Source organism: Polyodon spathula, chromosome 24, assembly GCF_017654505.1.
Source record: "Polyodon spathula isolate WHYD16114869_AA chromosome 24, ASM1765450v1, whole genome shotgun sequence".
Lineage (NCBI taxonomy): Eukaryota > Metazoa > Chordata > Actinopteri > Acipenseriformes > Polyodontidae > Polyodon > Polyodon spathula.
In genome coordinates this window covers 5,759,871-5,784,261 of record NC_054557.1, presented here as the reverse complement: position 1 = coordinate 5,784,261, position 24,391 = coordinate 5,759,871, and the positions used below count along the sequence as shown (strand labels likewise).

Genomic DNA, 24,391 nt, shown 5'->3' with positions numbered 1-24,391 from the left:
ATCCACTGGGGGATAGTTTGGGCCCTATTACCAGTCACTTATTCAGGATGATGACAAAGTGTTCGAGTCCCATCTGTACATAAACTATCTTCTATTATCTTGAGGGTAGATTTTAAAGAGATTGATGAAGACCATCAAAAAGAACAGATCTGGCCTGGGGGAAATTAGTAAACAAAAATGGCCTCCTCCTCTGGGGGAAGCCTTTGGGGAAGCTACATTTGAAAAGGATGAGGCTTACATAGACTGCCCTGAATGGAAAAGGAGTTAATGAAAACAGCTAGACAGGAGGAACTCAGAAAAGTGTGCTTGCAATAATCTCAATCATCTGGTGCTTAATGTTTTGGTCTCAGGGAGTAGGAGGGGGTGAAAACCCTACACACGGGGGAAAAAAACAGCATTTATGTCAGAATATAGGCCCCAAACTTTATCCCACACTTTTTCTTCCTTTTAAAACCTGCTTTTATAAATTTATGAATAAGGTTTACAAAAACATGTCAATAACGTCAAAATTATTAATAAGCACTCAAACAACATCCGCTTAATATCACACTAATCAGTCATACAACTGATTTCTACTGTAGTTTATATGTAATTCAATATGTAGTTATATCTAAGTTGCTGTTCAGTATTGAAATATTCTGACATTAGCACAACCTAGCATAGACAACTATCTAATTTGTATGTTTATGTTCTTATGTTTTAACATTATTAGTATGTTTTACATGTACAGTATAGTCATATATGTAATAAAGCACAGCGAAAACATATTAAAACATAGTAAATGCATAGTATCACCTTGGAAAAAAACATGGGTAGTTTACTGTGGTCATCTTTTATAAGGGGCTTATTACTCTATTTCCAGTTCCATAGTTGAATATAATAGCAATACTTCTGCATCAGTTCTGTGTTTTAATTCTTTTTTTTGACAGGTTATTGGTGAACTCCTGACAGTCAACTCTGCTAATTCTCACCCCTTTGCTCAATCCCCTTGAAGTGATATTAAAGGGGTTTGACTATAAGATCTGAGTTTTAGAAACGGGGTCCTGTAGTCTGTTTAATAATGAATTTAAAATTAAGCTGCAATTTTCAAAATTGAAGCATAAATCTATTAAAAATCAAATAGCTTCATATATTTCACAAGCCAAACTAGTTTTTTTTTTTCTTTTTTTAACTATAATATAATGAAATAGATTTATGTTTTGCAGTTCATGATGTCATATCTTTGTAAAAAAAATAAAATAAATAATAATAATCTATTTTAATTTAGGCAATCGTGACGGTTGATTTTGTTTAAAATGTTTATGGTTCTAAAAAATATGGCAATTATTCTGACAAAGGTAAACAATAACATCTAGTCTTTAAAGGTCTTGAAAGTTAATGTTACTCTTAAGTTGATCTACTAAACAGTTCCAATGTCTTCAAATCAAACACAGTATCTAGGAATAGCATTGTTGGAAGCCTACCGTATAACTGACTACCTGTCTAATGCTTACCTGAGTTCCACACTAATGGGGTCTTTCTACAAAGTGCAGGATTATTTTTTCTTTTTTAATCCTATAATGACAGTTAAGCTTTTATGTCCATAGGTTTTCCATTATTCCTAATTACACTGTATCCTGTATTTGTCTGTCCCTTTGTTTTGAAGGGCGCCTTTCTAGTGTGTGAAAACCATTGTTCACTGTTAGATAATCCGGGCTGATGTACCAAACTGTCTCGATAAAGGCTGAAGAATAAATTTTTCAAAGCACAAAGCTCAGTACAGAGAGACCATCTATTTTCTCTGTTACAAGTAACACGGACACAGCCTTTCTAGAAATCAAAGTGACAGTTTTAAATCCATTTGAACAAAAATACAGGTACCGTTAAACATCGATATAAACAGTTTGGCACGTGAAAACAAATAAAACAGAAACAAAGTTTTATATAAGAAATCTGGTACCTGATACCATTAATTTCTGAAGTAAATGGAACACATCAGAGAAAGAATATTGGAAATGCATTTTAACAATGCTGTAAGCATCCACCATTCAAGAATAGATTCGTTCAATCAAGAATCATCCACAGACAGCTCTTTTTATACAGCAGACACTGTCACATTTGTTAAGACACAGCAGTAAACGAACTTGTTCCTGGAACAAAAGTGTTGAATGGGTAGCTTTAATCTCTGACTTGTTTTGTTCCAAATCCTAAAAGCAATTTGATTTAATTTTGATTGTACAGCAGGCCAGGAATATAGTATTGGCAATTCTGAGTTTTGGTAGGTTTTTAAATAGTATTAAATAGAGACTAGACTGCTTAAATTATTCCTCTTTTACAAGAAGTTTAATTACAGCACTGAGGATGTATTTCTATAAGGGATGTAATTTATTGGATCAGTGATCTTTCAATGGCAGCTCTTTGCCTTCTCATTTAGCTTTCCCCAGAAAAATCAGGAATTTATTTCAATGTGTTTAGAACTTTTTTTTTTTTTATGTGGGAAAGACACAAGTCCTTTTAGGATACAAGTAATTTGGTAATACTAAAAGAATGAAATTCAATGACAAACACTGAAAAAGACGTTTGTTATTAAATGCATTAAGTTTCTTTTAGTATTTCTATATAATACGTACTATCAAGTGTTTTATGGTTATGAATGATGCACATGATTTGGTAAATCTGTGTAACATTATAACATTTTGTTTTTAAATGTAGAAACACAACTTTAAGACCTAAACTGGCAATTTAGCAGTTAAAACATAGGAAACAAAGTGAAGTAAACAGCTAGATTTGACCTTCGAATCTGCAATTTAGACACACAGTGCAGAAAATAAAATTGAAATTAAAAAAAGATTGGAATTGTTTGTTTTGATATGCTGTGAAACAAGATTTGTTTTTCTACCTTATATCACTGATAATATGAATGATTCATGTAAGCAAACAAATACAATATATTGAAAAAGAATCAAATGAAGTTCTCCCTCATTATATTATTTCACTATCTGACTTATACATCAAAGAAATGTGAATTATTGAAAAACTACCAATTAGCGAAGGGCCCTTTCAAAGTAAAATACAGGACGATTCACTGTCAACGTGGACCAGCGAATGGTGACACACCACGGCAGCATTGTACTTCAGTCAAGAGCCACAAGTCAGGCTCTTTGTGTTCTGCATTATAACAGGATCATGTTAAAAAAAGGATGGGTGTAGCTTTAAGGGACCTCAAGCCTACTGCCTTATAACCAGCTGTGCATCCTAATGAGACAGCTCTACTGAGGCACTTCTGTAAGCTACTGAATATCATTTCTATTATATTCACCATATTTACATTATAATACTTTACCCTGCTATTTGATGAAGTATTTAATTTTGATAAGGCTGAAATTGACAATACATATGGTAAAACTATTGAGTTATGACCATTTAAAGAGTTTGCGGAGATTATAATGAGATTAAAATGACATGAATGTGTTAGAATATATGCTGTCCTTGGGGTTTGAAATAATATTGATTATCTGCTGCTTTGGGAATAGGTGGTGCTCTGTAATGGATGCTTAATGTTTTTAACTACAGACACATACAGAATTGATGGTGCTGGTGTGTCACACACATCTAAACAACTAGCCGTCCGATTATGATGAAATGTGGTGAAGAGAATTTCTATAGCGGAAACAAGGTCACGGTAAGCGATACTCAAATTGTGATTTGTTACACTAGGTTTTTGAATATACTTTGAATACATGTAGATCACAATACAGGAGAAACTCCCTCAGGGTCCAGCTTGCATTCTTCACAGGGTATGTTACACACATTTTATATGGAGTTTTTAATTGCTGTCGTAGAAACAATCTATAGGTTTTCGGAGGGGTCGATTCTATAAAATGGGCTATCTGGACAAACACTGACCTGGTTTAAAATAGCTGGCCTCCAAGTTAATGGTGTCGACCTCACCCAGCCTCAGATTTGTCTCATGTGAAAGATGATGTCTCTGAGGCACGCTGCCTGTCTGTCTGTAGCTAAGGATCATCCTTCTTCATTAGGGGCAGTGGCTCAGTCCTCTTGCATCTTGCCCACTTTGAATAAAAATTGTTATTTCTGCGCTACATATGCCAATCGATATAAAAGGATTTGGTTCATTTTTGTAACTGTCTTGTAGTTAGAAAGAAACATTGGCTTATTGAGGTATAGTACACAACTTCACGTTATAATATGGAAGTTCTGTTCCAGAAAGGGAAGTTATGGTCCCACCCCTGCAATCTTCTGCATGCTGAAAACGGTAGCTTTGTTTTTTCTATTGCCATGTCTACGGCCAACTTAGAGTCTGATCTTGCCACATCTCAGAAGCTAAGCATGATGGGTCTGGTCAGTACCATTGAAAATCAGGGGCTGCACAGAGCAGTCTTGATGACTCGATAGGGAACACTCATCCAGTGTGCAAGCGTGGTGTCCGTACAGGTGACACTGTCCTGTATTGCTTTTAAATCAAGGTCCAGTCTACTCTCTGGACATCAGAAATCCCACTGACGTATTGCGAAGACAAGCTGGGATGTGAACCAATGGGATGGTGTCCATGGCAATTCAATTCATGTCCCTTTCTCTGAAACTGCACCATGTTCTTGAATCTAATTCCCTCAGCTCTCACTAGGTGGCAGTATCATGTTTCCCCTCATTGACTCAGCATAGACAGTGTGCAAGGTTAACTAAGCTAAATTCTCTTTTTTTTTTACAGATTGTATTCTATGCTCTGTGTGTCCAGTTCTCGTCTCCTCACTACAAAAAAACAAAAACATTATTGCAAGGTACAAAGAAGGGCAGCTACTGTCAGCTGATACCAGGACTCCATAGCATATATGAGGATAGGTTAAAGGATTTAAATCTATTCAGCTCAGAACGGAAAAGGGGAGTTTAACTGTAGTTTACAAAGTCCTAAATAGTGTAAAGTTAACATAGATCACTCCTTCAAATGTTGCAGAGAGTAAGATGAGAGGGCATACATGGAAGCTGGATAGGTCAATGACAGAAGGTAGAAAGCACTTTACACATTTACAGTACAAATGCATGGAATAGCCTAGCAGGTGAAGGAGTAACATCTAAAACACTGGAAACATAAAAAGCAGTTAGATTCCATCCAATTAAATGAGACCCTCTTAGTAAAGGCAAGTGGTTCTTGTGCTTTTATGTTCCTATGTGTGGTTTAGGGACATCGGCCCCTTTTGCTTTTAATAAATGAGATACTTCACTTCAATCGAAACATTTCGGAGCTCAATAAGCCATATATAAATATAGAGCCAGTTGTTGAACAGTCTTGCTACCATTTTAATAAAGAAATACTGCTGCAGACTCTAACATGTTTATTAGGTGTCTCTTTCTTTATTTACCAGGAAACCCCCTCAGTCATAACCCAGGGCATAAAAACACACGTGGCAGTTTGACAGGAACAGACACTTCAAGAACTATTCCTAATTTATTATTAGTGACAGCTTCTGAGCAGGAAGGGATTAAAGAATGTGAATACACTCAGGGATTCCGCCTGCTTCTTTCATTGTGCAGCATCTTTAGCCAGGGCTTTGTTTATAACTGGATAGGGCTCACAGGGGGAGGGAACTTTGTGACTCAGACTAAGACATTTGCTATAACTAGTGGCACAGATGAAACAGAGGCAGCGAGCGAGAGAGGGAGAGGGGCAGACCCAGAGAGCAGAGAGGAGAGCAGTCAGAAGTAGGTTCATTGTAAACCTCACATCCACAAACAAGTCCAGCCTCAAGCTCGCAAATACAACTCATCTTTCAAAATGCCCAACTTCGCTGGTACCTGGAAAATGAAGAGCAGTGAGAATTTCGATGAACTTCTTAAAGCTCTTGGTAAGTCATTTTCATCTGGTAAAATGATTGCATATGTGTGTAGAGGCAGTGTGCGTCAATATTGCATGTTTAAAATGCTATCATTTAAAATCATTGGTTGTCCCTATTATGATGTATAGATGTATTCCTAATCTCTATTTACACAAAGAAGGATGTTTAGATTGCTACAATATATTATTACATTGGTACGATATAATAAGTTTGAATTCAGTTTCTCAAAGTCATAAAGGATGGTTTCTGTGTATAAAATGAATAGAGTAGCAGAGATACTGTGTATATTACATAGACAGCTAACTGAGAAGATGAAACCTATTTAATCCTAATATTTTTTGGACATTGCCCGGTCATTATCATCAAGATTTTTGTCTTTGTCTAAGATGGAAAATATATGATGGATAAAACTAATATGTTGAAACACAGGCAAAAATACAAATAAAACGCTTATTTTACATCAACAAATAGTTACAGTAATGTTGTGCATTTCAATGTATTTTTTAGATAACCTGCAAATATAGAATGACATTTTGATTGTAAAATATTTGAGTTCTATTTATTCCCAAGCACATTTGCAAATGCAATATTTAAGTGGTTTCACATAATGTATTGTAAAAAAAAGCAATTGCATTATGGTGACTCACACAAATACAGTATTGCTCATTTTAAGAACCCAGTCTTGTTTTTCAGAGAACAAACACCACTCGTAGGTCTGGAAATTTATATTCCTTTATATTAAAACTCAAGTGTCTAGAAAAAAGCACTAAATAAGCCAGCTCATCACCAAAACGATACTGCTTAGACACAGAGCGAGGCAATATTAAAAGGTATATAAATCACACTCCTGAAGCTAAAACAGTCAAATGGAAAGGTTTTCAATTCTACAGCACAAAACAGAATGAAATTCAGCATGCCACATTTTTTCAACACTTACAAGCGGCACATTTTATAATCAATAAAAGATGAGAATGGAATGTACCATGTAAGACTTGACTGTGGCTGAATGTCTAAATGAATGCCATGAGATACAGTACTGTGTGTGAATATCTTCTATGGCTGTCTGGCTAGGCACTGCCCAGAACTATGTCTCTATAGGGCGAGAGAAAAAAAAAAAGAGACACAAAGCTAATGTCTGGTGGGCAGCAGGGATATTCTTCTGATTTCTGGTCCAGACCTGGACAGATGGAGAGATTTAGAAAGTGCCCGCTGGGTAGATGATGAATGGTGTTCAGAGTGTCAAGAGAAGGGAATATAAAACAACAGGGAGTGAACCTCCCAAGTCAATATGAAAGAGAGACACTGTGAAAGATGAATTGGATTCTTTCAGGAGCTTGTAACAGCAGGTAACCTTTAATGTAAAGACAGCCAAAAAGATATACATAGATATGTTTTGACAATCACGCTGCACTGGAACAGTGCCCACAAACACCATGCAAGCTTCTCCCTGCATTGTTTCAAATATGCTGCAAATGGGGCTACCCAAGTGTTCCTTTGATTTTTCCAATCACTCAATAGCTATTGAAAATGAACTTCTTATGCTGTATAAATCCTTAGTACAGTGCCTTAGACAGCCTTTTATAAAGCAAAACCAGTTATACAATAGTCATTTGACCCATCATGCCTTTACACTAGCACTTTCATTCTCTTTATAAGGTGGTACAGAAATCGTAACAATGGGTCTCCAATATAGCGCTATAAAATGCTTTTATAATATGACCAACACACTCAACCTGTTCTTGTTTCTTATAAGGCGGTGCCATTGCCCCTTTACCCCTGTATTTCCAACCCTATCCTTGAGTGCACCTCACCAGTACACTTCCTGTAACTCAGTCCTGGGCCTCTCTCATATGAAAGTGACAAGCCATGGCTTTACATACAGTTGTATGCAAAAGTTTGGGCACCCCTGGAAAAAATGTATGTTACAATGAATCTTTCAGTGAACAGAAGTTGACCTGACCTCTACATTGTACAGTTAAACATGATACCTTTCTGTATTTTTTAATTATTTGCATTTATTTTAATTATTTGCATTTATTACAGATTCAAAATAATAAACAAAAGTGAAAATGGCGCCTGCAAAAGTTTGGGCACCCTGTCACTTAACACTTAGTAACACCTCCTTTGGCAGATAAAACTGCTTCCGAACGTTTCCTGTAGCCAGCTAAGAGTCTTTCTATTCTTGCCTTTGGAATTTTTTTCCCAGGTCTCCTTGCATGCACTGCATGTTTGAGATTTCCCCACAGATTTTCTGGGGACTGTGATGGCCATTCCAAAACCTTTCTCCTTCTTTCTTGTAAATATTTCATGGTTGATTTTGAGGTATGTTTTGGATCATTGTCTTGCTGAAATATCCAACCTCTTTTCAGCTTCAGTGTCCTGACTGACATTAGCTTCTAGGATTTGTTGATATTTATATGAATCCATTCTTCCTTCCACCCACACAATATTTCTGGTTCCACTGGCTGCCACACAACCCCAAAGCATAAGAGCCACCCCCGTGCTTAACAGTTGGCAAGGTGTTCTTTTCTTGAAATGCTTCACCCTTTTTTCTCCAAACGTACCTTCTTTGGTTGTGGCCAAACAGTCCAATTTTCATTTCATCAGTCCAAAGCACATTGTTCCAAAAAGCTTCAGGCTTGTCAAGGTTTTCTTTTGCATACTTTAGATGCTGATTTTGTGATGATGTTGTAGAAAAGGCTTCCTTCTGACAACTCTCCCATGCAGATCCTTGTTGTGTAAGGCACGCTGTACTGTGGACCTGTGAACAACTACTCCAGTGTCAGCTAAACTGTTCTGCAGGTCCTTTGCAGTGACCTGTGGGTTCTGTTGTGCAGATCTGACCAGTTTTCAGGCAAGTCTATGTGATATTTTTCTTGGTCTTCCAGATCTTGCCTTGACTTTAACCGTTCCATTTAACTTCCATTTCTTGACAATGTTTCTGACAGTTGAAATTGCTAGCTGGAAGCGTTGAGAGAGTTTTTTTTATAGCCACTTCCTGTTTTGTGAAATTCAATTATCTTCATTTTCAAGTCCTCAGACATCTGCTTAGAGGAGCCCATGGTTGTTGAAACCAGGCAGAACAACCACCACAGTCTGACAGATTAGAAGGTGTGAAGGTACTTCAGAGTAATAGTTCAACACTGGAATTGACTTCACCTGACTAATTGAAGCCCTAACGAGTGAATCAACCTTTCTGGGTCTTAGTAATCTATATATATATATATATATATATATATATATATATGTGTGTGTGTGTGTGTGTGTGTGTGTGTGTGTGTGTGTGTGTGTGTATATGTAGATATGTATCTCCATGTCGATATGAAACATAAATGTGTATGTCATATATGAATGCATATAACCATTCCATACCATTATTTGAATAAAAGAGGAGGTAACTGAATGTTGTATTAATGCAAAAGGATTCAACTTTACATCAAATCAAAAAAAGTGAATGCTTCTAGCACATACATTTTTGGATTTTAAAAGAAAAAAGACAAACAAACTGTGACTAAAAATGTACATTCTGAATGCTTAAACATGATTCATGTTTGGTGCAGTCTGGTTTATCACTAGGGATTATGATTTTAGGTTTACTTACCCCCTGAATTACCCATTATGGAATGTGTAAAGCAACATAGCTTAAATGTGGTAAAGCTGGAATATAAATAAATAAAGCTCAAGTTATGTGAAGATTACATCAGTGTCTGAAGTTGCATCCTGAATAATAATTTAAGGCAAGTCTCCAAAACATGTGGTTGACCATGGAAAAAAGCTTAAATAAATATTGAAAATAAAAATACTTCTTTAAATAGCAAGCAGTGTGCCAGTATTTTGTACCTTAGTTACTGTATTATATATATATAATTGTATTTCTTGCATTGTAAAATATAAAACACCTAGACAGACTGGTGCAGTTCCTTCTGGTATAAAAAGCGTTCATTTTCTCTAACAGTTACCCTTATAAAAGTTTACCACAATAAATTTGAATGGTAATTTAGCAGTTTTCCTGTGATTTTTTTCATGGTTATGCGATGCATTTACCGTGGTTTACAGCGGTCTGCATGTGTTTAATATGTTTTACCATACGTCTCTGTGCTTTACAAGCTTTATCACACTTTGCTATGCTTTTAGTAACTTTTGTAAGGGTAAATAAGGATATCAAAGCAAATCAGTGGGTGCATTAGAGTTCTAAATCCTCCTCATTGTTATTATTAATGTAACTCTGTGTGCATTCAGGTGTGAACGCCATGCTGAGGAAGGTGGCAGGGGCAGCAGCTTCCAAACCCCATGTGGAGATCAAACAGAACAGCGAACAATTTTACATCAAGACCTCCACCACTGTCCGAACCACCGAGATCAACTTCCAGATCGGGGTGGAGTTCGAGGAGGAAACCGTGGACGGCAGGAAGTGCAGGGTAAGAGAACCTCTCCCTGGAAAACAATCCAGTCCTCTAAGAAGGGCCTTCAGAATGATCTTTTATTATCTGTTATGTATTATACAACAACCAGACACCGCTGTCCCATTGCATTCTATGCAGGCAGCCATTCTGTTATTATTCAATAAAGGAATGGCAAAAAAAGCACGGCTGAGATTACTGGGTAAATAAGCAAATAACTTTAAAAAGCTGAAGTATAATGGTGATAATGACATAGATTATAAGGTTTCGCTACTAAAGACCATTACATGAGGCTTCCAGGCTATTTGCATCATCAGTGAGGGGCTAAAGGTAAGAGAGCGACCCTCATTTTATTATTAGTCTCATCTTCAACACCTGTCCTTTTACTACAAACTAAAGTCAGCTGTGAAAGTGCATATGCAAGAGGCCAAAGGCATGAGACAGCATCTACTGCAATGCAACTGTCATTAAAGAACTTTACAAGAGTCTAGAATAGGGGCGGATCAATATTTATTATTGTGATTTTATTGATCATTTTTAGTCTTGATTGTACTGAAAAATGATTATAGATCTGAAAGCCATACTTAAAAAGATCAGCATCACTGCTACTCGTGTTTTGATTTTCTCTTCTGGGCATCAGAAATTTACTTGAGTTCTGCCCCCCCCCCCCCCCATTATGTGGGTGAATAAACAAAAAGAAGACCAAGAGAAAAAAGCGTGGGAGAGAGAAAGTCACAAGGAAGCTGTCACAATTAATGGGATTTAAGACATGTTTAAGATCAATTGAAAATGTAATTATCATACTACCCTAATTTATGAATAACAGACAATGGTTGCATTCAAAGTTCCCTCAAAAGTCTTCAAAGGTTAGCTGAATGAAAATCTTAATCTCGCATGCTTCCCGTGTTTGTAAAGCTAAGACAAGAAATCTAACTAGCCTTGGCCTTCCCAAACCCAAAATGATTACTATACTTCTGAATGAGCCGGCAATTACAACCAACTGACAAAGCAACCGGAGGACAGCTTCACAAACAACTAATCGGCTCTCAACAGCAGGGAGCCACTTGTGCATTCTTTGAAGCAACAGTTTTCTTCAGGGCAGAAATGGAAATCAGTCCAGGAATTACACCTGTTGTGTATTTCATATCTGGAAAGATTTCTCCCTTTTAACGCTTAATGGTCTATCAGTTACTTTCCCTAACAACAGACATTGCAGCCAGTGACATATTTTGAACCCAAAGTCACTGTGAAGTGAAATGTCCTGGCAACTGAGAAAGACCTGAAAGTAAAGACTTGAAAGTAAACCTCAAGCTGTCTTTAACCTTGTATAGCACCATTTTTAATATGAAAAAATTAAACAACTGTTTTTGTTTAATAGTAGTTCCTGAGTACAATTTTGTTTTTGTGATTTGTAATATTAGGAATAGTGCACACCCAACTGTACATCATAAGGTTGTAATTGTATCGAGGGTTTTTGATGACATATAAACCATGAGAGCGCTAGCTTGAGTCATTTATCAATGTTACTAGAACCCCCTGATAGAATTACAGCCTTATTCTTTTGTATAATATATGGTGACATAGCAGATAGAAATTATACAACTAGCAGTGTTTCTTTTTAACAATTGAAGACGTGTTGAGAATAACATTGGAAAATGTTTGTTTTTTTAACGATTTTAACAATTAATTTTAAACTTAAATTTTTTGGGCAGGGGCTTGTTGGAAAATGACATGTGTTATTACTAAAAATCAGAGTAGAACATTTCCTTGGCTTTTTTGGAAGGTTACGTTGGATGCTTTCCTCATCACTCAAAGCTGCTTTCTGAGGGCCGTCAGTCTACACTGCCTAACACCCCATGCAGGGCAAGTGGCTAAAGTCATTTCTTACTAAATTTGTGTTGCTTATTGTTTTTCTAAGAGCACTTGCATTATTTGGTTCTTCCACAAATTTATCCTCGTCGTCTGTGAATAACCTTTTAAAATCAGCAGGACATTGCCATTTGTTTTGGTATTTAGGGTGTTTTGTTGTGTTGATGTACTGGTGGTAGAGTTTGTTTTTAAAAATTGAGGTTAGCACTTTATCAACCTTATTCTACACAGGCGATCTTATTCACCACCATTCTCATGTCACCACCTAATCCTATTATACAAGGGTCTCCCGCCACATAACACAGACATTGAAGATAAAAAGCTATCAGGTGTGAAGGGTCTGATACAGGCTGACTGACAAGATGCAGGAGAACTGCACAGCTAAACCTGCCAGAGCCTGGGGTCTGTGACGCCTGTGTATGTCTTTCACATTCTAATTCCAGGTTCAGTGTTCTAGGACTGTTGCTCCTGTCTAGGGAGATGGGAGGCAGTGCATGTACTGGTGGCCTGTGTCTATGCCTGGGATCTAAAGGCTGCTCCAGTTATTCATGTCTGATTTTTACATGTGGAATCAGTGTTGCAGTTAAATCTTAGGTTGTCTACGGCTACATGGAGGATATACTGTATTTTCAATCCAGGTGGAACCATTTTTATTTTGTTAATATTTTGGGCACTATTCCTGGTTTAGGTTCTATGAGGATTCGTTTTTAAATTTGGAACTGCAACAGATTGATATAATGGCTTTAGCTAAATAAAACCACTCTGAGTTTCAGAATTCAAAATTAAATGCTTCAAATTAATACATGAAGCACCAAACTATTATTATTATTATTATTATTATTATTATTATTATTATTATTATTATAATAATAATAATAATAATAATAATAATAATAATAATAATAATAATAATAATTAGTAGAAGTACATCTGTATATACTACAGGAGTTCACAGCCTTATTATGTACAGTTGTGAAATCCTTGTAAAATAATAAGACTGCATGCTCCACCTGTCGTTAATTAACACAGATCTCTTCACAGACTTTACCTCAGAACAGCTGTGCAAAATTACTTCCACATTTCAAATTATTTTGAGTTATGGTAAGGATGAAAAATGCTTTCAAATTTGAGAACATGCTGGGAAAATACTTAACACAAGTGTAAGAAACTGGAGAAACTTGAATTTTTTTAAAATTATATATAAATGCAATGTACCCTACTGTATATACAGGTTTCTGATGACATTGATAATGTACATGTCACCAAAAAACATTTAAGGAATAACAATATTTACAGTTGGGTGTACATTATTCCTATTACTGGATGTTAAAATATGAAAAAAGGCAAATATGAAGGCAAATATGAGCATCAAGTTAAATGTGGTCTTTAAATATAAAAACTGCAGTTGTTTATTCCATCAAACACTCTATCAAAAAGTATGAATAATGCAAAAAAACAAACACCTTCATGTTTCTTATTAGGCCCTATTCACAAAACCCAAAACTTTATGGACAGTCTTATAGACTATTACTCCAGCTATCTGTAAAAAGGTGTAACCAAAATAAGCTTTAAAAAAAAAAAAAAAAAAAGTGCTTTACAAAACATTCCTTAAAAAGTAATATGACCAGGGCCCAGTGTTTGTATCGCTAGTTAATCAAACAGAGATGTATATAGGAACATGGAGCCACATATCTATGTCCGTCTCTGTCCTGTGAGAAAGAGAGTGATGCATGGAAATATGTAACACTGACTCAGTACAGAGTGATGGGAAAAACTGAGTTAATTTCAAACACCATAGTACCGCAGAAACATGATTTAGAAGTTATAACATGGGCAATATGACTGGACCTGTTTCTTGAAATATAAACTAAATTATTTCCTGAAACAATTCAAGCGTGTCCTACATACAGTGGTTTGCGAAAGTATTGACCCCCTAGGCATTTTTCCTATTTTGTTGCCTTACAACCTTGAATTAAAATTGATTTTTTGGGGGTTTATATCATTTGATTTACACAACATGCCTACCACTTTGAAGATGCAAAATATTTTTTATTGTGAAACAAACAAGAAATAAGACAAAAAAACAGAAAACTTGAGCGTGCATAACTATTCACCCCCCCCAAAGTCAATACTTTGTAGAGCCACCTTTTGCAGCAATTACAGCTGCAAATCTCTTGGGGTATGCATCTATAAGCTTGGCACATCTAGCCACTGGGATTTTTGCCCATTCTTCAAGGCAAAACTGCTCCAGCTCCTTCAAGTTGGATGGGTTCCGCTGGTGTACAGCAATCTTTAAGTCATACCACAGATTCTCAATTGGATTGAGGTCTGGGCTTTGACTAGACCATTCCAAGACATTTAAATGTTTCCCCTTAAACCACTCAAGTGTTGCTTTAGCAGTATGCTAAGGGTCATTGTCCTGCTGGAAGGTGAACCTCCGTCCCAGTCTCAAATCTCTGGAAGACTGAAACAGGTTTCCTTCAAGAATTTCCCTGTATTTAGCGCCATCCATCATTCCTTCAATTCTGACCAGTTTCCCAGTCCCTGCCGATGAAAAACATCCCCACAGCATGATGCTGCCACCGCCATGCTTCAGTGTGGGGATGGCGTTCTCGGGGTGATGAGAGGTGTTGGGTTTGCGCCAGACATAGCGTTTTCTTTGATGGCCAAAAAGCTCAGTTTTAGTCTCATCTGACCATAGTTTCTTCCATATGTTTGGGGAGTCTTCCACATGCCTTTTGGCGAACACCAAACGTGTTTGCTTATTTTTTTCTTTAAGCAATGGCTTTTTTCTGGCCACTCTTCCGTAAAGCCCAGCTCTGTGGAGTGTACGGCTTAAAGTGGTCCTATGGACAGATACTCCAATCTCCTCAATGGAGCTTTGCAGCCCCTTCAGGGTTATATTTGGTCTCTTTGTTGCCTCTCTGATTAATGCCCTCCTTGCCTGGTCCATGAGTTTTGGTGGGCGACCCTCTCTTGCCAGGTTTGTTGTGGTGCCTTTCAGAATAGGAGTATATATACTGAGATCATGTGACAGATCATGTGACACTTAGATTGCACTGGGCAGAGCGATATTTTGTATCTCTTTCGTTGAGTGCATTAAACCGTGCAGCTTTATGCAGTGTGTTCATTTACTGGAAGGAAACTAAACCGGCCTCCTGGTTCCAGTGTATTGTAACAGGTAGTGCATCAATAAGGAAAACATTTGCTGCATTTATTTTAAATGTGATAACAAAATATGTATATTTACACTACTCTCATTCAAAAGGATCAGCTGCCAAACATCCTCAAGTAGTAAATGTGGCATGATCTGTACTAAGAACTACCATACTACCAATACACTTGGTAACACTAGGTCTCTGTAGTAGCTGTAGTAACCCAATATTCACAACTTTGACTCTTCACTACCTTATTTCCTAGTTCCATTCTTGGCATGCTACTGGACCTAGTTGGATGTCCAGTTTGTTTACATTTCCTTTTGGTTGCAGTGTACACTCTTCCTCCATCCTTCTCATCTCTCTGTGAAGTAAATCACATTGAGATCTGTCCTTTAAAGAGTGATAATGATCCGTGCCACATTGTGAATCGCTCTTGATGTGTTACCTGTTTGACAATGTGGGCAATAATCCTTATACTATCAGTGCACTAGAGTGGCTATTTGGTAGAGCTTTTAAACCGACTTTAAAGTTATAAGTGTAAACGTTGTCAAGGTGTTAACAATGAAAAGAACAATTACAGGTATGGTATTTAAACAGTTGCATCAACAAGTAGGGATGTGTAACGCTAGATTTTTCGGAACCTCGCTACTTACTCTTTAAGGGCTGTCATGTTCAGTGAATTATTTTCTTGTCCACAGAGCCTGGCGACCTGGGAGACTGAGAATAAGATGTATTGTAAGCAGACCCTTATTGATGGAGACGGTCCCAAAACGTACTGGACAAGAGAGCTGACGGGGGACGAATTGATCTTGGTAATCTTGGTTGATTGTGGATCTGTTAATTATTTACCCAGATTTGATGCAAAGCAATAACACAAGCAAAATAGATATCATTTACAGAATAATTATTTCATTAATATACAATTAACCATTTACTGAAGTTTAGTTACATGTTAATACACAGTCAATAGATATGCCATGCATGTGTGTATCTCTCAATAGACTGTCATTGGAGCTCCTATTTCATAATATGTTGAGTGTGTTTTTTGACTTGGCAGTTTCCTACTCCAGTAAAAAAAAAAAAAAAAGACGCACAAAGACTGGTGCGTAAAGCTATTAAAACCCTGTTCATGCAATCATCACAATTTGAAAATGTGCCTTATTTAGGTAGTGTTGACAGCTTATAGAATAATACTGATAACACTACATACTAGACTTTGTATTTTTTATTGGCGCAGGAAACTACCAAATCACTAAAAACACACTCAATATACTATGCATATAGAACAAACAGGCATGCTTTCAGTGGTGCAGACCTCTAACCCTGCTTTAAAATGAACCCTAGCAAAATGCATTAAATCATGGAATAAGAAATGGGAAACCAAAGTAGGGCCCCATCATGCCCCCAGACTGCTGTCCTGCGCAGTATTGCAGTGTGATGGAACTAATAAATGATCACACATGGAGAGTTACTGTGCTAAAGGTGGGTTGAGAATGAGTCTGAGCCCCACATTAACACATTGAATATACCTGAAGTTTTATATTTCAGAACACTAGGTTCAAAAGTACAGTGAAGCCTACAATTAAGCGGCAAAAACTGGTTACTATCAACCTTTTGTTTTGTCCTTTTTATATTGTATCAAAGTGTTACAGAACGCCCTGTAGCGCTTATAAATTGTATCCCGCCGTATCTTAGCAATATAGTTCTCAACACAGCCTGATTTTTATATTTTTACTCACACTTCATGGATCATGAATTAGCTGAGGAATAATTTCTGAACTCCTCAGTAGAATTTGTCAACTGAGGGATCATTCTGTCCCTAAACCCCTCACTTTAACCAGGGGGAGCGTGATCTGCATACACTACAGTGTCTAGAAGAGGAATTATCTTTCTCCTGCAGTATGCTGTCATATAAAAGTTGAAAAATGCATTCCTAGGGTGTGTGAATAAAACTATCTTGAACAGATTTCCACGACATCGGCAACACAGGATATAGCAAAGGTAAATTAGTGCGTTTCTGCAAGTGATTCTATAGCCGACACACAATTTCCTAAAGAAATTGTGGATTAGTGAACAACCCTTATAAACTAAAGGCAGTAAGTGTTCACTTTACAGCCAACATGGAGTTAAATGCTTGCAAATGTTTATTTTAGATAAATCCACCAGATATTGAACGCAGTGCCCAGCTGTGTCCAAAAAGGGCCTGACATTTCCACTGTTAGCTTGTATAGAGCACGGGAAGCCACAACATATATCACAATGTTAAGGGACTCGGCAGAAACTGTGACAAAAAGCAGAGCTGACCTAATCAGTTCACTGGAAAAATAAGCATTAAAAACACTGAAGTGTTGATACACAGATACCGAAATAAAGTACTGGCTCTCTAATCTCGTGATTTTATTTCCCAAAGTGATATTAAGTTGACTGATAAATGTTATTTATATTATCAGGAGCATATACCTATCGACTCATTATTTTTGGGATGGTTTGTTATATTACAGGAGTGATATTAAGCGAGTACTGGATTTATTGACATGTAATAACACCAACAGCTCAAGACTGTATCTTAGCATAAACATGAACATATTTTCCCTGCCTGTGGTTTTAAAATGTCCGCCTCACACAGCCCTTCTAAAATACTTTCCCTCTTACTAGTCTTCTCATAAAAACCATCCAATTTCACATTAACTTCCACCTGTATAGTTTAAGGGCTTGACTGCTAAATTATCTTGCGCCTCTAGGGCTTCTTCCAGCCAGAATGCATTGTCTGATCCCATTAAGTAGTTTAGGTCCATTAAAAATCTGCTGTTGTGCTATCTGAGCCAGGCCTGTGTATGTTAATGTGCTTAATTGATCATGTTTGGATGCAAGTGTAATGTACTGACTTGATCCTGTCGTGCTGCTTCTGTCTGTAACGACTCCCCTGGCACTGCTGAAAGACAGATGGCTAATATAAATGTGATTCCATCAGAGAAACATGCTGGTAATGGTTTATCTGAAGTTGACAGTATGATATGAAGAGTACCTAATACCTCCATGAATGCTGCATTAATCTGACATAACCTGAGGTGCTAACACAGAACCCACAGAAAAAGACACTAATGTGCAACCCCAAAACACTACTCTGTAATATATACTATAGTATGGACTGCAGTATACTATAGGAAACTGTTTGGATTATACTATGTTATTTATTTTATATGGCAAGGCTGCATCTTTAAGAGGTGTTTTTCAGATTCACAGATATTATTCTGATACATAATTGATATTTTTCTCTTTTAAAGACATATGAACAAGCTCTAACTGTGCTATATGTCCTGTCCCTGGTTGGACCCATTCTGGTCTCCTGGCTTTTACAATCATCTCGTAGATTCTGAAGATGCCAATAACTCCCACCAGTCTTCCAGCGGTGGTGGGTGCCATGGTGATATTCCCTGGCGTTGGAACTCGTTCTGTTTGGCTGCATGTTCGCTGGTTATCAAATGTTCACTGCGAAGGCTATGGGAACATCTGTGACTACAGGAGTAGCTACATTTAGACACCACAGAGGGGCTGGACTCATACCTTTTAAGATTTAGGTTGCTTTAGGTTTCTTTATTGCTGGAAGTTAGAATGGACCGGGTTGTGTCCTGGGCTTCCACTATGTAAAACGGGTCTGGGTTGGGAACATGGTTTTTATTTTTTACTTTTTTTGTCATAAATGATAAGTAATTTGCTTTCATTTTAGGGCTAATGCAATGGAAATGTTTTATATTGTACTGGCCTCAATTTTAGAGAAAGTGAAACACGTATTATATGATGATAAGATTAGGTTATGTAACTGTTTAAAAGGTTTAGAACATTACCTTAGAAGTGTTGTAGATGTGTTCGTTTTGCCTGTAGATACTCCTGTAGTCATGGATCTTCCTGGAGCTTTTTTAAGAGGGGAATCCATAAACTGCTCCTTGTCACTTAGGATCTAAAGAAAGAAGAAAACGGATCGCCACAAACTTCTGGAATCTGGTAATCTGTGTTGCTACATGATGTGCTCCTCCTATAACAACACAAACATGTATTTATTTCACCTTTCATGCAAAGCACTTTACAGTGAGCAGGTAAAGGAAAACAGTTCTTAAGCACTACATCATACAGATTTGCCTTCAGCTCTGACCTAAATTATTATTTGCTAGAATGAAGCTCAAGAGGCAGGCTGTCCCAAAAAACGAGGAGCAAAGCTGGCAAAATTCCCTGTCTTTTAAAGATGGAGTACTGAGATACAGCCATCTGACAGCTCAGGGTGTAAGAGGCCTGCAGGGAGCAATCAGCTCAACAGGACAGGGCTTTGCTCATCGTGCACGAAAGGCTGGTTTATTCTTCATATTGTGTGACAGTCTCTGAAGGTGATGTCTGGTATCTCTCAACATGTGACTGTCTGGCAATGTTACAGCGGTTGCAGCAAGTGATCAGCATAGGGACTGAAACTGCTAAATGATAAAGAAGAGCGCACCTTTGAGCTGCTGTGAAAATTGTTGAACCCGTCAGTGTGATGAATACCTTTCATCTGCCATTGCTGTCTATTCTTGTTTTAGACCTTCGGTGCGGACGATGTGGTGTGCACACGGATTTATTTACGAGGGTGAAGACACTAGTGAGTTATCGAATGGGCGACGTTCAGGACTACAAGAAGCAAACTCCCCCCCCCCCACATCTGAATCTCACTGTGTTGTTTTGTGCAATGGCAGTATCTAAAGCCATTAAGAGTAATCATTGTAATATTCTCAAACCCGCAATGTTGAGTGATAGCAGTTGTAAACACTATAACCACAAGCCTGAGTTCATTGTGATTTTTCTCTGCAATGTGTTTTTTTTTTTTGTTTTTTTTTGTATGGTTAGAACTATGTGATATACGTCCACATTACAAAATAAAAAGGCTCTGCTCTTTATGATGTCACTTCCTTTTATTTATTTTTATCACAACTAGTGAAGTGTTAGCAATCAGATTTCAGTTTTCTTCATACTTTATGAAAGTGGCTGTGAATGTGTACGACTTCACACAAAATTACTTGTGAATAGCTGACTTTATAAACACAAGAGACTTAGTTCTACTGTCAGGAATTTGACATTAATAATAATACAATTCAGCGAAGGTTCAAAGAGCGCTGACTTAGTCCATGAATGAAGATAGCCGTTCATGCAATATTCTGTTTATAATGTATTGAAAAGATTGTTTAAACCTATATTTAAACAGCTGGATTCAGATAATTATTTTTCTTAGATCAGGCTCTGCATGTGCTCAATGCAGTGTAAAGCAATCCACCGGTCATTCTGTCGTTGGGTTTGAATGAATGCAATGTAGATTCCTAAAATGAGATCTAATATATAGATACAGATATAACAATAAAGACACATACTGCAAAATTAGGGTATTGTAGAATTTGTAAATTAGTTGTAGTCATTTAATTAGAATTAAATGACTACAACACCCTGAGCTTTGGTTGTATTAAAGTTGTTTGTAGTTTAGGGGATAGTTGACAGAACAGGATGGGTGTGAAGGATGGTCCGTGTTTGGAAATTGGGTCATAAAAATTGTATATTATGACAAAAACATACAACAGGTCATTAATAACAGCTCATTGAACCCATAAACACAAACAGCAATGGATGACTTGCTATGAATGTACACACAAGAACAAACACGTGTACAGAATTGAACACATTGCATTTTTCCAGTTGGGACTTTTAAGGAGCTAAAGAAGGCATCCTATCATGAGGGGATGTTTAGCAAAGCTGAACCAGAAAATGAAAACTGATAGACTATGCCCGATTGGAAGTAATCAGTGAATGGAATGGGAAGATGACAGCTGCAGAGGATTGTGACATCAAGTGTAAATCAGTACATTTAGTAACCTAAACACTGAGTATAGGTAGTAAAAAAGTGTGCCGGAGTTTATGCAGTGTGGATTTCTACCACGTATCAAACCACATATTAAACACAGTCCTGACCCCAACCTAACAAAGTAGCATAAAGTGCCTAAGAATCAAAGTGCAGGAAAGACAAATAAAGTGAAACTTCAATTCAGATGGAAACTTTTTCACCAGACTATTTCCTCCCTGGAGAAATCAATGATTTCCAGTTGGCTTGAAGCACAGTGTGATTAACTTCACGCCGTGTTCAAAATGAAGGTTCTGCTCAGTGATCAAGGTACGGCATGATAGATGCCAGTCCCATTAAAACACACTTTATAAGCCCAGGGGACTTGCTTCTTAATGAAGTCCACTTGCACACTTCATTTCTGACACAGTTCAGGGACTTCACACTGAGCTCTGTGTTTCAATTGAACAATGACAGCCTGTTTGGGTGGCGAGGCCACTGTAATTATTTCATATCTCAGCAGCTTGTGCATGCTCTCCCTATGGAAATCTGAGTTTATACAGCCCTATAAAGTATTTTCAATCCCCAATCCCCATGTCCAGCCACCTACAGATAATCACATTTCATAATCATAAGTCAGTTGTAATGGCTTGGCATCTCAGCCTATTGAATTGAATGGAGCTGCACAGGCTGGGTGCGAACCGCTAACCTCACGGTTCGAGAACTTCTTACCATTAAACTAAAGATCAAGCTCTCTGAGGCAAGTACAGTACATGTCTTATGGTGATGTCAGTATTATTACTCACCAACAGCTGGAAGGAGATCCACTACACATTGAAACACAGTTGAACAAAATACAAAAATAGCATGGATGGTAATGTAAAGCAGTCTGCAATCTATTACCTGGTTTTAAAAAAAAACAACAACTTGAAGCCACGGAAAGTTTCACAGACTTTTTTTGATTGATGCTTTGAGGCCCCAGCTCCCTAATGATGTAGCCTGTGCTGTGACGGCATTGTCTCCACATCTTCTGGCTTCTTTCCAGATCCCTGATGATGCAGCCTGTGCTGTGGCGGCATTGTCTCCAGGCTTCTGGCTTCTTTGCAGTACAGAATCTGGTAGTGAGGTTGGGATCCTGTCGTCACAGGTTTGAGTGTAAACAAGATATTATTATAATGGTCAGAATGGTTGGGGTGTGGGTGAGAAAGGTAGTTGGCGCCGACACTGGACTGTGAGCTGCACTGCACCCTGGAGAAGTGCAGGGGGCGTGTTCCTGCCTTTTACACAAGGATCTACTGCATGAGCAAGTAGCACCTAAATAAAAAGAAAACTGCTGTTTATTTATTGGTAGGATTGTTACATTAAACTCTAAACATGTTAGTTGAGAGTAACTATGGCAATCACCTCATTCTAACCTGTTAAGGTGGACTGTAACCGTAGTATCAATTTTAGAATACCATAAACTTAAAAAATATGTACTGGTAAGAAGAAATGACGACCTTGCGCGCTGCAAGCAAGCATCTTAACCACAATGCAAATTAGCCAGGGTCATCGGCATTCGTGATTATAGAACTTTTACCTTCACCTCAACTCATCAACAGGGAACATAGCAAAACTAAAGAGCAAGCTCTGTAGTCGAGAGGTAAGTAGGTGTCTTCTGCTGATATTAGCTCTATTACATCTTGTGCAACCAAATTCATTGGCATTTAGACATGCAATTGTAAAAATAATTTTAAATGAGATGTAAGAAAATAGCATTTTTATTTTCATCAGATACCAAACTAACCTGCTCATTACCGGGAAACAGTTCAAATGTTTCCTAATGAGGAAGGATATCCATTCAAATGTCATGCATGAAATGAGTTCCAGCCCCCGCAGCACGACAGGAATAATATTACGAGGTCTGATATTAAATTGATCTAAACAGCGGCAGAATTGAGTGCATATAATAGTGCATGCAAGTCTATTTAGCACATTTCTGTGTAACAATATATAGAAATTGAACCCAGTCTATGCAATAACATCTCCCTGATCTTCAACACATGCAGCTATCAGGTGTGGATGCTCTGCAGTGGATTGTTCATGCAACAACCAAGCATTTAAACAGCCTACTTTATTGACCTGTATTCAGATAAAACCTTTTTATGAACACAACACAACACCACTGGTGTTGACAAAACAAAGAATTCTTTAAAATATTTAAAGGAGCTGACAAAGTTAATCCTAACCAATACTTGAAGTGCAGCACTGAAACCAGGACCAGAGGACTAAAAAAGAGATGAGGGTAGATGACGATTCTTTGTACAGAGAGTGCTGAGAGTATATGGGTTACCAAACCACGCTGCTGATCCTTTAAGACCCAACTTAACAATTAGCTACTAGGAATCAGGCAAGCAATGATGGGACAAATACACTCCACTAAAAGTTGATTTATTGCGGTATTCTGAGCAAAAATGTGCAAAAAAAATCTTAATTACAGGTAATCAATATTTTCAATTATGTGTTCCATGCTCCCCCATAATAATCTATTGGGGGTCTGTGAGAGAAATACAATGAATCTTGGTTGTAAATCTCCCTCTCGACCTGTGAGGGCACTAAGCTATTTTGTTCTTTGGATGGGCTGGCCTGACAGTTCTTTCCCCGGGTCGGGAAGCCAGTGAGTCTGGAAGAAGGCGAGACTCAATTGCAAGAACATATTGACCTGGAAGGGAAACGACGTAGCAGCTGCAAATTGTAAAGGCAGCTACACTTGTTCACCAAGGGGTCATGCGGGATAGCATATAAGGGGGACGGAGAATCGTAATCTGTTCCTTCGCTTTGGTTACGAAATATAACTCGGACCCGTGCAGGAATTATGAAATATCTTGAGTGTTTGTTTGTTTGTCTTGTTTATAATGTGTCTTGTGTTTTCATAGATGGCTAACACGTTCTGGAGCTGTCACTAAGGGCCGGCATTGAACCCGGAACAGCACTTCACTATTGTCACTCTTTAAACTGTATCACCCACCAAGAGCACTGCAGTGCGCACCCAAGACTGGTGACAGTGATTGTATATTGTGGGAGAGAGACCAGTGTTTATTATTTGGGACTGCAAACCCATTATTATTTACCCCGTGCGTTACGCATTGCTGTGTATTGCCAGGGATCATTGTTTTGGTCACCAGACCTAGATTACAAAATAAAGAAATCACTTTTCCATACCAGATTATAATCTTTGTCTGTTTTATTCCTGCACTACATCACCTCTGCACCTGTACACAACATATCACTTTGCCACAGGGT

General features: G+C 37.7%; 1 protein-coding gene across 2 annotated transcripts in view; it reads left to right on the top strand.

The window, feature by feature from the left end:
- The window catches only part of LOC121298880 (cellular retinoic acid-binding protein 1), a 34,475-nt gene extending 14,297 nt beyond the window's left edge, over positions 1 to 20,178 (top strand). Inside the window, exons 1-4 of one of the 2 annotated variants that reach the window (XM_041226165.1) lie at positions 5,461 to 5,840; positions 10,071 to 10,249; positions 15,957 to 16,070; positions 19,827 to 20,178. In XM_041226165.1, the coding sequence (XP_041082099.1) occupies positions 5,771 to 5,840; positions 10,071 to 10,249; positions 15,957 to 16,070; positions 19,827 to 19,877 (414 nt within the window). In that variant the 5' untranslated portion in view covers positions 5,461 to 5,770 and the 3' untranslated portion in view covers positions 19,878 to 20,178. Of the gene's footprint in view, positions 1 to 5,460; positions 5,841 to 10,070; positions 10,250 to 15,956; positions 16,071 to 19,826 lie in introns of those variants that run through there. The other variant, XM_041226166.1, reaches the window with a different exon arrangement.
- Positions 20,179 to 24,391: the final 4,213 nt, after the last annotated feature.